The sequence below is a fragment of the Phascolarctos cinereus genome, unplaced genomic scaffold, assembly GCF_003287225.1.
Source record: "Phascolarctos cinereus isolate Bilbo 61053 unplaced genomic scaffold, phaCin_HiC Scaffold_3;HRSCAF=262, whole genome shotgun sequence".
Taxonomy (NCBI): domain Eukaryota; kingdom Metazoa; phylum Chordata; class Mammalia; order Diprotodontia; family Phascolarctidae; genus Phascolarctos; species Phascolarctos cinereus.
The window spans coordinates 137,059,485-137,074,264 of NW_027555736.1; the positions used below are offsets into that span (position 1 = coordinate 137,059,485).

Genomic DNA, 14,780 nt, shown 5'->3' on the forward strand with positions numbered 1-14,780 from the left:
AATAAAAAGTGACAGCTAAATGATAGCTTTTAGCTAGTGATCCCCTTACATATTTAAAAATTATTGAGAACTCTGAAGAATTTTCACATGGGTTATATCTATTGATATTTGCCATATTAGAAATTAAAACAAAGATTTTAAAAATATTTTAATTTCACTTAAAAATGATACTAATAAACTAATTACTTGTTAACATAAATAATATATTTTATGAAAAATAATTATATTTTCCAAAACAAAATATTTAGTGAGAATGGCATTATTTTGCATATTTTTGCAAATCTCTTTAATGTCTGGCTGAATAAAAGTCAGCTGGATTCTCATATCTGTTTCTGTATTCAACCTGTTGTGATATGTCATTTTGGTTGAAGTATATGAAGAAAATCCAGCCTCAGAATAATATGTAGTTGGAAAAGGGAAGACTATTTTAACAAGCAAATCATGTTTTTAGTATTATTATGTAAATAGTTTTGATCTTGCAGACTCTCTGAGGACCTACTTTGAGGACTACTGATCCAAGTGATGACAGAAGCTACCAAATTATAACACTAGTCAAAATCCCTTTCAAACCAATAAAAGCAAGGAATCCTTATTAGAAATTCTCAATTCTCCACTCTTCCAGATTATGTGATAATGCAAAAATTATAGGCATATAATAGTTTAGTTTGAACATAAATCTAAATGGTAACATTTCTAGAACATTGTTATCTGGAAAGTATCTGTACTGATTTTGTTTTGTTCACTTCCAGAATGAAACAGTACCACTCTGAATTGGAATTTCATTGGTTTCCATTATTTCAGGTCTTCAGCAATACAGTGGCCAACTAAGTTTTGTCCAGGATAGATAGTAGCAGAAATTAGGTCTTCTAGGCTTAGGCTGGAATCACTAATGCTGAAATAGGTCAGTGCTGTAGAAGACGACAGCTGAGCATCCCTTTGCTGTCCCTGCCCCACTCTGATTTCCAGGCATAGGATGACAAAGGGAAGCCCACAGGTCACATAGTCAGTTGAAATTTTGGTGGTGTGATGACTTACAACTCGAAACATAATAAAAACACAACAACAAAAAACATTCAAGTCAACTAATGTTTAAATTCAGGATATGAATCCAGGACGTCAGAAAACTTTTCAAAGTAGTAGGCTGCTCTCCCAGTTATAGTTTTAGTCTTTCAATTTTCTTCTTTTCTAATCTAGTTCATCTTCCAACAACTCACACTGTGTGGAGTGAAAGCTTATTAAAATGCTTCTTTAAAACATCATAAGTACTATTAGGTGAAAGAATTACTAAAATTTTAAATTTTACCAACCAATTCCTACTACTTATCAGCTGAATTCCATAAGCTGTAAAAATATACTTTACAATCACTATTTACTAACATGCAGAAGTATGACTACAACAAAATGAGAGTATTTTAAAAAATACCAGTTTCAATACATTCAAGTGAGTATTGCTCCTTTCCAATTTGTTACTTTTGGTGGCTAATATACTTATTCCAATGAAACTGCCATTTTAAGTAACTTGGGAATTCCTGTTTTAGAACTGTCTTCAGAGACAGTTTACAAGCCATGAAAGATAATCATATATAACCAGTCTCATTACTTTATAACCATGTTTATTGTTGATTCAACATTGGATCATAAAGGATTACCCAGCTCAATCACTTTGGTAGATTCTTGGCTCCAAGTAATTTTGGCTGTTTCCAAAATCAAACTGATCCTAAGAGGACCAAGATTTGTCACTACTGAAGAAGCTCAACAGAATTTACTAGGAGCTCTTACGGCATTTCCAAAAGAGGAATCCCCCAAATATTTTGAACAATGTTATCATTGGAATAAATATGTAACCTTCCAAAGTGACCGCTAAAAGGTCAAGACTCATTTGTATGTATAAGTTCTGACATGGTTGTTACAAATTCATCCATGTCTTTTATGTGATCACACCATGCATAATTAATAAATCTTCTATTTGTCGCTGATTACTATTCGGGTTTCTGCTTTACTTACGTGTGTTAATCTTTTGTAAAGAGATATGTTTTTCCAGTTGTCGCCGGAGCTTCACTTCTGCTCCATATTTACCAAGTGTGCCATTATCCGCCAAGATGAAGTGAGTATGAGAGTTGTTGAGCACAGAAAGTTTACTTAAAGGGTTTGACATAGTTTGATAAACCCTTGACACCTAATAAAAATGTATAGGCATTAAAAGTTTTAATTATTACTGTAAAATACAACCTAGAGGAGCAATACTCCTAAATTTTGAAATAAGTTGATAAGACAAGAATGATAGGTAAAATGTTTACTTAATAGCTATTCTAATCTAATATAGTTAGTTGATGGTGGTCCTTGAAAAGGTCATTGGTGGAATTGCCAAGTTCACAAAACCCTGTTTATAATGGAAGGCAGCTCATGAGTTGTTATTCCTAATTCACCTTCACTTCTCTACCTTTGCTGAATTAATACATTACACAGTAAGCAAATGAATGAAATATTCATCACTCTATCACAATGACAATTCATTGTTCTTAGACAATAGGTTCTTAAAAGACTTACATCCTTTCCAATGAGGTCTTCCTTGTTTTCCACAATGCCCCATGGAGCAATTCCTATGGCACAAATCCTGCCCCTGGACTTTGAGGAATGGTCCTTCAAGGCATCGCCTACATGGCTAATGACACCTACAAAGCAGCAATAATTTATTAGAATAGGTGATTTCTAAGGCCCCTTCCAGCTCTAGAGCCTATGATTTTATTATCTTTTCAAACCCTTTGGACTACAACCTACATCTCTACTAATGAACTTTAGGGAACCCTCCTGAATTCTGTGGAATTAAAATAAGAACCAGTGCCCAATATGATTAGGATGAAACAGGATGATCAATTCACGGTAAAGAATAATCTTGCCTTAATTCCTGTAGGGAAAAAAAAGCAAACAAACAAAACCCCCATAAGACTACATAGGGAAGACTTCGGTAGCACTGCAGATTTTTACAGCACTGATTCTGAATATCCAAAAATAGGTCCAAATGAGTTCTCTTTGGAATGCTATTCTTGGTTCAATAGTCCATAAGATTGTACCAAAGTCAAACACAAGCCATTGGCTAAAGGAAGATTTAGACTTGGCCCTGAAGGCCCTGAAGATGAAATATTTATGTTTTTGAGAGGGAGTGGTGGTGGAGGGGATGTTATCCTCACACAAGGACCAATCTAGTCTTCTTTGTATTATTTTAGTATATGTGTGTGTGTGTGTGTGTGTGTATGTACACACACACACATATATATATATATGGGAAAAAAACGATACTGTACTCTTACCAGTACTGACTCCTCCTGTGAAAATCCAGGCTCCTGTTGTCATGGCAGCCTTGATTAGCCCTTTTCCAAATACCTGCTTCAGCTTGGGCTGCATCTCAAAGTTCTGGAGTCCCCCATGAACAGAGATTAAAAGCTTGGGAAGTTCTAGTTGCCAATCTTTCACCATAAGATGAAGAAGGGAATCTGGTTTGGTGTCATATGACACCCGGATATACTGCAAAAGATTTTTGATACTCTCTGAGAACAAGCTCTTGTCTACGCTTCTTAGCTCAAAGGTGAAAAGTCAAATTAGATACATCCGAGTAGGGGATGTTCTTTTCACCTTGTAGGACCTAGGGTCCTTATTAACCCTCCCCTGTCAATTCTACCCCTCCACCCCCAACCTGTATGGCTGGTTCAATAACAAAGTAGAAACTCAGAGGTGGAGAAATCTAATATCTGATCTGGACCCTGGAAAGGACCTGGACTCCCTGTTTTATAAGCAGAAGAACAGAATAGAATGGCAAATTGCTCAAAACAATTAAGCATTAAAATAGGAAGTCTTCAGTAGACATTAAGATTTAAGCCTGACATTCTCAGTAGAGAAGAGATTAATATTCAGAATTTGTAGCTCTGTGAATTACATCTTTGTGCCCATTGGTACCGTGCCAATTGCTATTATTGCCAGCTTTATATGGTCTAATTCTGGGAGACCACATTTTGTAGCACTTTGAACAAAACAAGATTTTACTAAAAGAACTTTCACAGGACAGTGAAATAACTGATGTTACAAAAATGCAATGGCTGGGCACATGGGAGGGAGTATTGTCAGGACTCAACTGTTTCCCAAATGAGAGGCAAAAGAGTGTAGTGGTTATAAAACCAATTTTAGAATCAAGAAGACCTGGATTCAAGTCCAGTCTTTGGCACATAATGACTATGTGACCCTGGACAAGTCATTTAACCTCTCAACACCCCCAAACAATTCTCTAAGACCAAAAATCACATTAAATTGCAGATCTGAATCAGTAAAGGGAGTTTCCTCACTGAGTGTTATCCATACCAATGGAATCACAGGTCTGGATAAAAACAAAATCACTTCTAGAAGGTGCTGAAAGTATGCATGGTACAGAAAATTGCTCATATCTAGCAATGTTAACCAAAATATCAAAGGGTACTGCTTATAACAAAGAATTAGGACTCTTTCTGAGTTCTCTTTAGGTGAGGTAGATAGTTTCTGATAATCTGGACTGTGGAAATCCATGGGAATTTTTCAAGATTTCAAAGTTAATGTATCTAAGCATGTATGCATACATGTATCTATCTTACATGTGCATGTATAGTATACATATGTATATGTATGTATATATACTGTAGGACAGAATGGAAATTAGACTTATGATTTATTTCATTGATATGAGGAGCCCAGGCAAGAAAAGTTCCTCTACTTTCAAGTCAACACCTTCTTGCCCAGGCTCACACAGCCAGTATTGTGTCAAAGGCAGAACTTACACCTAAGTTTTCCTAGATCTAAGGCCAGCTTTCCATCCATTATCCCACACTATTTCTCATGTATATTTTATGTTCATAAATTAAATATTTGTGTGTGTGTGTATATATATATATATATTATATATATATATATTTAAGAAAAGAAAAATATTTCTTGTAGCACTTTTGTATTTTTAAGCCAATTAAGGTCGGGTACCTAGTAGCCACAAAAGTTCCTATGAAAGATACACAAAGCATAAACAAAGTGAGCAATATTAGATTGTATTGCTCCATTGTATTTCTGTGCAAAGAGAAGCTATTTCATAGTGTCAGAATTGGAGAAAAAAAACCTCAACCTAAAAATCCTTCCAGGAGACTGTAGAGGACCTAAGAATATTATCAAATCACCAATTTGTCAAGGAAAACAAAACTTCCTTTCCATATCTAAAAAGGTTCTTGAATAGTCAAACGAAGACATATTAAAAAGTACAGGATAGGGATAACTTTGATTGTCCATGGGAATGTCTGAGGCCTATGGCCAAAATTTAGGAAAGGGCATCTTTTTTTCATGGGGACTCTACACGTACCCTCAAAATACAAGGAACTCATTCCACCCCCTTAATGAAAAGCATGACGAAAATATCGTGTATATAGTAGGCTTCACTTTTGTGGTACCAAAAGCAAATTTTTCCACATTTCTCCTTAATGTGTCTCTTACCATGGCTTTATTTGTATGTCCACCACCCTGAAATTCCAGCATACCATAGGAATCTGTGGGATAGAGTTGGGTATGTTTACTGACAGACCATTTCTCTGGCTGTGCCTCCACTTGTTTATTTTCTTCCACATTTTTGTTGGGGGTGCTACTCGGCAGAGGTGGAATATGCTGGGAAATAAGCAGGCCGCAGCAACACCTAAAAATAAAATTCAAAAATCTCTATTTTCATTAAACAAGTGTGCCATCATGTTAGAAGATGCCTTATCTAGTCTCATTAATTCTATCAGTAGTACAGTACACAGGGCCAACCCATGCTACCAAACGTTTGTTGCCAACATATAAACTTGTGTAGAAGTACATTCCAAATTAGTATAGGTTATAATCTGTAGTTCAATTCTCAGTCAACAAGCATTTATTAGGAGCTAAGCACTATCAATACAATAAAAGGTAAAAAAACCAGTCCCTGCCCTCATCTATGATAAATAAAACATGGTGGATATACAAAGACAAATATGATCTGGATCCCTGCCTTGAAGGAGCTAATAATCTCTTCAGAATAATTGGGGAACAAGATATTATACATGATTGTGTTTTCCAGATGAATGATGTGTGAAAATGCAAAAACTTCACAATTTTAACCAATGCAAATAAAAAATTTTCTAAAAAGTGTGCTTTACTACCTTACTAAACAGTTTAGGGACATGATTTTTCTTTTTCTTAATGGTAGAGGGTCATTATTGCAAAATCCAGTTAATGTACCATGCTCTCAGGAACTCATTTACCCTGATGTTGAATGGCAGCAGATTTCTGTGCTTTTTCAGTTTTAGAACTCCTAGTTTGAGAATTCCCTTTACTCAAGCAGATCATAACATATCAATAGCTTTAGAGTCTTAGAGTTGTCTGAAGCTTAGAGAAGTTAAATGACTTGTCCACAGTCACATAGTTGGTCTCAGAGGCAAAATTTAAACACTAGTCTTCTTGACTTTAAGGTCAGAATTCTATTCATTATGCGATACTATGTGTGTTCTTTCATATATATATATGTATATATATACATACATACATATATATATGCATATATATATATATATATGTATGTATATAACTGCAGAAATGAAAATAAAACCTGCAAAAGTTATCCACTTCATAACAACAAAAAAGAATGACAATTTCTAGGCAGAAATGTAATTAATCACATGTGTGGTGGGTAAATATGTAAATCATAGATTATATCCTATAACACTATCATGTTTCAATTATATCTCTGACATACTGAAACATAACAAAAATAAGAAATTCTCTGGGATGATTATGTCTTCAATAATAAGAGTTTGGCTAAGCCTCACAAAATACATTTCTGTAGCAAGACAGAGAAGGAAATCTACTTCTTGGACTAAATGGCACCAGGAAGCTGTCTTCTATGTTTTGTTCATTGTGTGTTTGGCACTTAATTGGTGCTTAATAAATGTTTGTAGGATTGAACCTTACTGTTCTTAGCCCCTAGGATATTCTGATTTTGGATGAGGAAAGTGGAGTGATAGCTATAGCTGTCTTGTTTTCTATAGACCTTAGCCAATCCTCTGGGATTCCTGGGGTCCAGCAGAAGATTGTGTTCCTTGTGAAGCTACTTATAATTAAGACCTTTCTCTTAGCCCTTCTTTCATTCAAATGTACACTTCCCATGTGGAATCCCATCAGCACTCTGCTCTCTGATTGGCTTTATGGCAATAAATCTGATAAATGAAAGGTATGTATTAATGGGTAGTAATAGATTATACCATCAATCCTCTCTCCCCTCATAGGGATATGAATTTTCAGTGACCTTTGGAAGGAAATGCTGTAATTGGAAGGGATGACTTTAATGGTAGGAATTTCAGGTTTCAGGGCAAGTCAGTGGTAGATGTAGGACTGATGAAATCTTAAGACATGCCTCAAATCATATCTACCACATTAATTTAAAAGGCCAGCACTTAAGAGAATCTATTTTGAGCTGGGTGATTAAGACCAAAGTTTTCCAAGGTTGCTTTGGTGGACTTAGAATAATGACTGTTCATCATTGTTTGACCTTTTCTTCAATTGTAAGCAACAAGTTAATTTCTTTGAAAAAGAATTAAATGATACCAGTGAGGACATATTTAATTCTTAGTTTGAACAGAATTTTTAAATTTGAAAATAGTTCTTATTTTTCATATGATGGAGTATTTCTTATCTAAACACAGCATCAAAATAATACTAACTAAATTGTGTAGAAGACTATATGAGATATTAACATAGAACAAGTATTATCCAACCACTACTATAGCCCAAGTCAAAATTGCAAAGTAATTGCTATCCTCATGATCCCCTTTTGTACTCTGCTTTCACCTCTTGGTATCTCCTCTACCCTAAAGTCTTCCATACTTCATTTAATATTCTCTCCCTACCAAGAAAAAGCTCCTATTTTTCTGAGGGCACTGGTTTTAAAAGGCGTTCAAAGGAAAGTGATTTTGGTGTCAGATTGAAAGAATTCACCCTAAGGAGATATTTGCATTTTAATAGAGGATCTTGTCAACCCGAATAACTCTGCAGTGAGTAGACTTAATGGTGGAAATATTTTTGATCAGGGTTTCTTTTTTAGTATCCTTGTTTACTTCAGGCTACCTTCTCTGCTTAGGGCCACTATCCTCATTCATTTCTGCCCATACCAAGAGCTTCCTTTCTGAAAAGCTGTCAATCCCAAGGCAAGATTACTACATTTAGCTCACCTGTTTGGGTCTTTACTGCTGACAATTGTGTAGATGCATTCTCTTTTGGAAAAAGTCTTCTCTATCCAAGATTTTTGTCCCTGAAAGTGGAAGAGGTAGAAAGTAGACTAGCATATCATCAATCCATCATCCATTTCTAGATGACAAAAGGGTTGGATTCAAAGAAACCTAGGAAGATTTGTATGGATTGATGCAGAGTAAAGTGAACAGGACTAGAAAAACAATTTATAAATTAGCAACGTTGTAAATACAACTTTGAAAGACTTACAAATTTTAATCAATACAATGACCAAACATGAATCCAGAAGACTAATTATGAACTATGCAAATCACCTCCTGACAGAGAGGTGATGGTGCAAAGTGAATTCATATCTAAAAATGTGAAGCATACATTTTTGGACACGAACAATGTGGGAGTCTGTCTTGAGTGACTATGCATGTTTGTTGCTACAGTTTTTTTCCCCTTTCAAGTGAGGGAGAGGAAGGAGAAATTAAACAATTGTTAATTGAAAAACAAAATAAAATGGAAAAATACCATTTTTAATAAAATAGGATAATAGATACAGAATTAGAAAGAATGTTAGAGTTCTAGTCATTTTACAATGAGAAAGAAACAAAGAGAAGTTAGTTATTCATACTGCTAAAGCTATAACAGGGTATTAATACCTTCTTAACACAATAATACCTCATCTATGAAAATTTTGTGACTATGTCAAATGAGTTTGGGGATGGGTATAAGACAGAGGAATAGTCTGTCCCGTTCCTTGTTTTTGTTTTTTTTTAAATCTTCTAAATCATGTGTTTCCATGACAATGATTTCTTTTGGAATGATAACTTTGGAATTTAGAAGTTATATGCAAACACATATAAAAAGACTCATGAATATGGATAACACTGGAATTTTATACATTCTAAAATAAAACCTGAAAGTTTTAAGAAAAAATAACTTCCATATGTATATATAGTCTCCCTCATAAGAATATAAACTACTTGAGGACTGTTTCATTTTTGCTTTTGTATCCCCTAAGCCAATGTCCAGCACACATTAGGTACAAAAGCTTCATGACTACTCACCTGGTACGTTAAAATGAGAATCATTCTTTGGGAATGGGTATGGCCAAGCTGGCCGCAGAGGACCTACCCAACTCTGAAATCGAATGGTTCTTGTTCTGTGACATCCCCATTGAGATGTTTAAAGGAGGCATAGGAAGTCAGAGTGGTTAAAACAAACAAACAAACAAACAAACAAAGAAACCTGAAGATGACAGGACTCTGGCCAGGAGAAGCCCGAGAAGTACAGCAACACATTACTGCTTTAATTACTCCAACCACTGTCTTTCAGAAGGAACAGTGAAGTTCAATTAGCGAGCTGAGAGTGGAGCCTGCAGAATGCTCTAAGCAGCCAGAGGCATCATTAATCATGGTGGCTGGGCCTGGTGCTGGCCTTCTCTGCACCACAAAAGCACTGCCCTCACAGACAGATACTGAGTCATTCCTATTGCCTCCAGTGTGGGAGCTACTCACAGTCGTTGAGACTGTTGTACCAATTATGCACTCACTGAATTACTTTGCCTCTATCACTAACATTCTTCCTAGGGCTGGGTCTTTGATGAAATATCATAGGATTCAGATTATAAGATCACAGTTCTAGTGGTAGGAGGTATCTCAGAGTACATCTAGCCTGAACCCCTCATTTTACAGATGGGGAAACTGGTTGAGAGAGGCTGATTTGCCCAAGGTCACACAGGTAGGTAAACATCAAAGGCAGGATTTGAACCCAAACACTCTGGCCATTGTACTATGCTGCCTCAGCTTGAAGGAACTTCCTTGATTATCTAACCCTCTAGACCTCAAGAGCTTCCTGCTGGCCCATATTTCACAGATGAAATCAGAGAGATGGAGTGACTTATCCAAATTCATACAACTCATCCATGGAGAGTCAGGAGAACCTATGTCCCACATCCTCAATTCTCTTTCCACTGTACCATGCTTATTTCCACCATGAAACAGTGTCAGTCCCATTGAAAACAGCAAGGAAAATTTCAGGTTTATTGTTCTTCAGACGGTATCTGGGATTCAGTAGGAGTAAGGGCCTGGGTAGAGCTTCTGTGCATGGCTCTGAGACATGTTTTAGTTCTAATTAAAAAGAAGGCAAATGGGCATTCTAGCTCAGTGGAATCAACACAACACAGCCAGCCTGCCTTTGAAATGCCCTGCCTTTGTCTGTTTAATCTCTTTACATAGGGCTTGATTATAATTGGTGGCAAATAACTAAAATTGTCTCTCCTCCCTCCCCCTCCTTTTTAAAAAGTTCTATGTGGGATGCCCACACCAAGTTGGCAGAACTATTTCTTGGGAGGAGAGTTTTTTTTTTCAGGGAGAGAACATCAAACTCTGTGATTTTGGAAATAGCATTAAAAGTCTTGGACCAGGCACCTTTTAGAGGATTTTAGGGCAATTATCCAGCTATATTTGTAGAAGAGAAGTGAGGAAGAGCATTGAGATAGCTATTAGAATTGAGAGATCCATGAAAAATGATAAAATTCCAGCAAATCCTAGAAGAGCAACATGAAAAGTCCCCAAGGATAATTAATGAGATTGGGCTCCTAGGCATACCAGAAATGAGTTAAATCTGATGAAGAAAGCTGGAGGCTCATTGGAATATATACCCTATATGCTCTTTATATAAGAGGTGAAACTGAGGAAAAACACCTTTGGCAGCTCTTAATTTTCCAGCTCCAAAATGATGATGATATTACCTTCTCCTGCACTAAAAAAAAAAATAAATAAAGAGGCAGCTAGGAACACCTGCAGTCCATTTTGCCCCCTACGCTGCATTCTTGACAGCAAACTGGTGAAGTGGGTAGCGTACTGGGCCTGGAATTCAGAATGCCTGAGTTCAAATCCAGTCCTGAGATACTGTGTGACCCTGGACAAATCACTTAACCCCTGTTTGCCTCAGTTTTCTCATCTGTAAAATGGAGATAATAGTACCTACCTCCCAGGGTTATTGTGAGAATCAAATGAGATAATAATTGTAAAGAACTTAGCACAGTGCATTGCACATAGTATGATATAAATATAGCTAATAATAATCATTGTTGTTATTGTTATTGTTAGTGGAATAGGAAAAGTTGTCTTGACTATTTCAGGGGCCATATCTTTCCTTTTTGTTGCCTTCCCTAGACATCCAGAATCCTCCGGTTGACTCCTAGCTTGTTAGGGTACCCCCAGTGTGTTATTCTACCTATACCTGCTCTCCTGTGCTATCCAGGCATTTTCTGGTTTCCTTACCCCCATCCAAAGAGGATTATCCTACATCCTTCCCATTTCTTCAGAGTTCTGCTATGTGACTCTGTAGCTAATGAAAGAGATTGATTCCTGCTATGGAATATGTTAATTAATGTACTCTAAAAATAGCACAGAGCAGTGGAAAGAACACTGGATTTGCAGTCAGAGAATTCCTTGTAGGTGATATAAACCTACAAGACAATATTTGGATAGACAATGATCTTTTTGCCCTTGACTACTCATGCATGAAGTGGATCATGAGAGAACAGTGTATCAGTGAAAAGAATTCTAGATTTAGAGTTAGAAGACAGATTTAAGCCCATGACCCTGGACAAGTCACATAATTTCTTTTGGTCTCAGTTTTCTCCTTTTTAAAATAAGGAGGTTGAATCAAATCACCTTTGACATTTGAAATTGGCACAGTAGAAAGCATATTGGATCTGGAGTCAGGAAGACCTTAGATTGAATCCTAATTCACACACTAGGTGTCTGGCCTTAACCACTCTCACCCCCAGCTTCCTCTTCTGTAAAATGGGGAAAATTATAGCAGCTACCTCATAGAGGTGTCAGAGCAAATGCAGTACTTTGAAAACCTTGAGGCACTATATAAATGCTAGTTATTGTTATTATTATTATTATTGTTCTAGCTCTTCCCACTCTAAATCTACAGTCCTATGGCACTGGAACCTAGTTCCAAATCCTGGTTCTGTTAGTTATCATCTGTGTGATCTTGGGCCAGTTCAGTATCTAGTACCAGTGTCTTTTAAGAAAGGAACTTAGTAAAGGTTGAATGGAATTACAGTTACTTTCACTTCTCTCTGGGCCTCAGTTTCCTCATCTATACAATCATGGGGTTGGTCAAGACCAGAGCTACTTAACTTGGGATCTGTAGACCATGTAGATAGATTTCATGTGTGTGGGAAGGGTCTGTGGACCTGGACAGGGAAAAAAAATTGTGTCTTTATTTTCACTAACCTCTAGCTGAAATACATCATTTCCTTCAGTTATTAAAAAACATTTTTCTGAGAAGTACATAGGTTTCACCAGATTACCAAAGGGGTTTATGACCCCCAAAAGGTTAAGAACCCCAGAATTCAATGATTTCTAGGTTTCTATCTAACTATAAACCTTAAGTTCCTAAAGTATTAACGACCCTTCTCAGATTAATGACTTAGCCTTCAGGGGTGGGGAGCCTGTGGTCTCAGTTTCCCCACCGCTGCAATGTAGTGCTTTAAGCTTTATAAAGTACTTTTCTCATAACAACCCTGAGAGATCTAGAACATGAGTATTATCATATTATAGATGAGAAAGCTGAGTTTCAGAGAGGTAAAATGCTTTTCACTTAGGAAATAATGGCTACACCCGAGACTTGGACTTGGGTCTCCTAACACCTACGTGATCATGCTTCCATTTCACAAGGCTTTCATTCAATTAGTGGTTCTGTTTTAAAGGGGCCTGTCATATCCAAACTCAAAGAGTTTGGCAGAATAAAAATTGATACTAACAATAAATAAATAAATAGATAAATAAATATCACCTAATATATATCACCTACTATGTGCCAGGCATTGTGCTAGGCATGTGACTTTAGCATAAGACATATTTTAAGCATAAAACTTCAACTCATTTGATCATCATAACATTCCTGGGAGGTAGGTGTTATTATTATCCCCATAGCACTGGGCTTGGAGTGAAGAAGATTCCTCTTCATGAGTTCAAATCTTCCATCAGACATTCCCTAGCTGTGTGACCTGGGCAAGTCACTTCACCCTGTTTGCCTCAGCTTCCTCATCTGTAAAATAAGCTGGAGAAGGAAATGGCGAACTATTCCAGTATCTTTGCCAAGAAAACCCCAAATGAGGTCACAAATCAGCATGCCTGAGAAATGAGTGAACAACAACTTCTGACTACAGGTCCAGCAATCTGACCAATGATCACTCAGCTGCTTCCAGTGACCTATTGCTCTGACAAACTAACCTTTAGCCCAGCCGGAAAGAAACTTTGTAGTCAAAGGTTTTTTTAAGCAGAACAGCAAAACGAAACACTGTGTAGAACTATAGAACATTGGCAAAAATATGCCACCTTGTGTCCTTGCTTGGTATTGCATGTGGTCTCTAGCAAAACTGGGATAAATAAATGAAACATTTGTCTCTACTTTCATACCTTGTGAAATTCCCTTTTATCTAAAAACAAAACAAAAACAAAAAAACACTTTTGGTTGTGACTGGCAAAGCTTTCAAAAGAAGCTTTATCTGTGTCCTACATCATGAGGTTTAAAAAGTTTATTTAACTGTTAAATGCCTAGCCTTAATTCCATTTAGAAAGTATAGAGTTTTTTTTCTGTGTTTGTGGCACAAAAGAATGCTGCATCTGGAATAAAAAAAATCTAGGCTTGAATTCTGGCTTTGCTGCTTATTATCTGCATTACTTTGGGTATGTAGCTTGACATCTCTGGGATTCACTTTCCTCATGACCCTATGATCTGAGCAATGTTGATCACTATGGGATATGTAAAAGAAGTGTAAGGCATGATTCCCTGCCTTCATAGAGTTTAAAATCTTGTTAGTGCAATGTCTGCAACTTAATAAATGGTTGTTGATTGATTGGTGAGACAAAACATACATAGGAAACAGATAATTGGGTAAAGCACTGCAAATCTTAGAGTATTCAATTAGTGTTAACTATTCATAATCATAATTATAATAAGCCCTGGATGGAAGAAGGCTGAAGCCTGAATAGCTCTCAGTAAAACACATAGATAAAGCATCCGCTATGGTGGCCTTGCAAATATGCACAAACATCTGCCAGCCTATCAATTTTTTTTACTACCTGAACCCCCTTCCCATTCACACTCCATTATCTTTACCTGGTGTCTATAGGCAGAAAAAGGAATAAAACCAACATTCTATTCTATTCATTTGGTAAAAATCATTACTTACCCAGGGCAAGTGATTTTTGGCAAAACTGAATTATAGGTCCAAACCAAAAGAGGCCAGGAGCCCACACATGGCTTATTAACAATCATTTGCAGGCTGCCTTTGGCCCAATAACAACAGCTGGTAGTCCAAGCCTCTTGAATGACAGATCATAAACAATAGCGCTGGTAGATGGCTATTGAATGGGCTTAGGTGGTGTAGGCCTAATAGTTCTGGGAATACTGGTTCACTGTACTAGGCTGACTACTATGGGTTATATTGGAAAGGGGTAAGTCCTAGGTGACAGTAACCTCTTGGCCAGACTTGCCCTTCT

The 14,780-nt window shown here is 36.7% G+C and overlaps 1 protein-coding gene across 1 annotated transcript in view; it reads right to left on the reverse strand.

Moving 5' to 3' along the window:
* TRPM1 (transient receptor potential cation channel subfamily M member 1) overlaps window positions 1–14,780 on the reverse strand; it is a 184,133-nt gene that overhangs the window by 76,844 nt on the left and 92,509 nt on the right. Inside the window, exons 3-7 of the mRNA XM_078151622.1 lie at window positions 8,241–8,320; window positions 5,497–5,692; window positions 3,309–3,522; window positions 2,548–2,672; window positions 2,005–2,176 (exon numbers count right to left, since the gene is read on the reverse strand). Coding sequence (XP_078007748.1) covers window positions 2,005–2,176; window positions 2,548–2,672; window positions 3,309–3,522; window positions 5,497–5,692; window positions 8,241–8,320 — 787 coding nt within the window. The remainder of the gene's footprint in view (window positions 1–2,004; window positions 2,177–2,547; window positions 2,673–3,308; window positions 3,523–5,496; window positions 5,693–8,240; window positions 8,321–14,780) is intronic.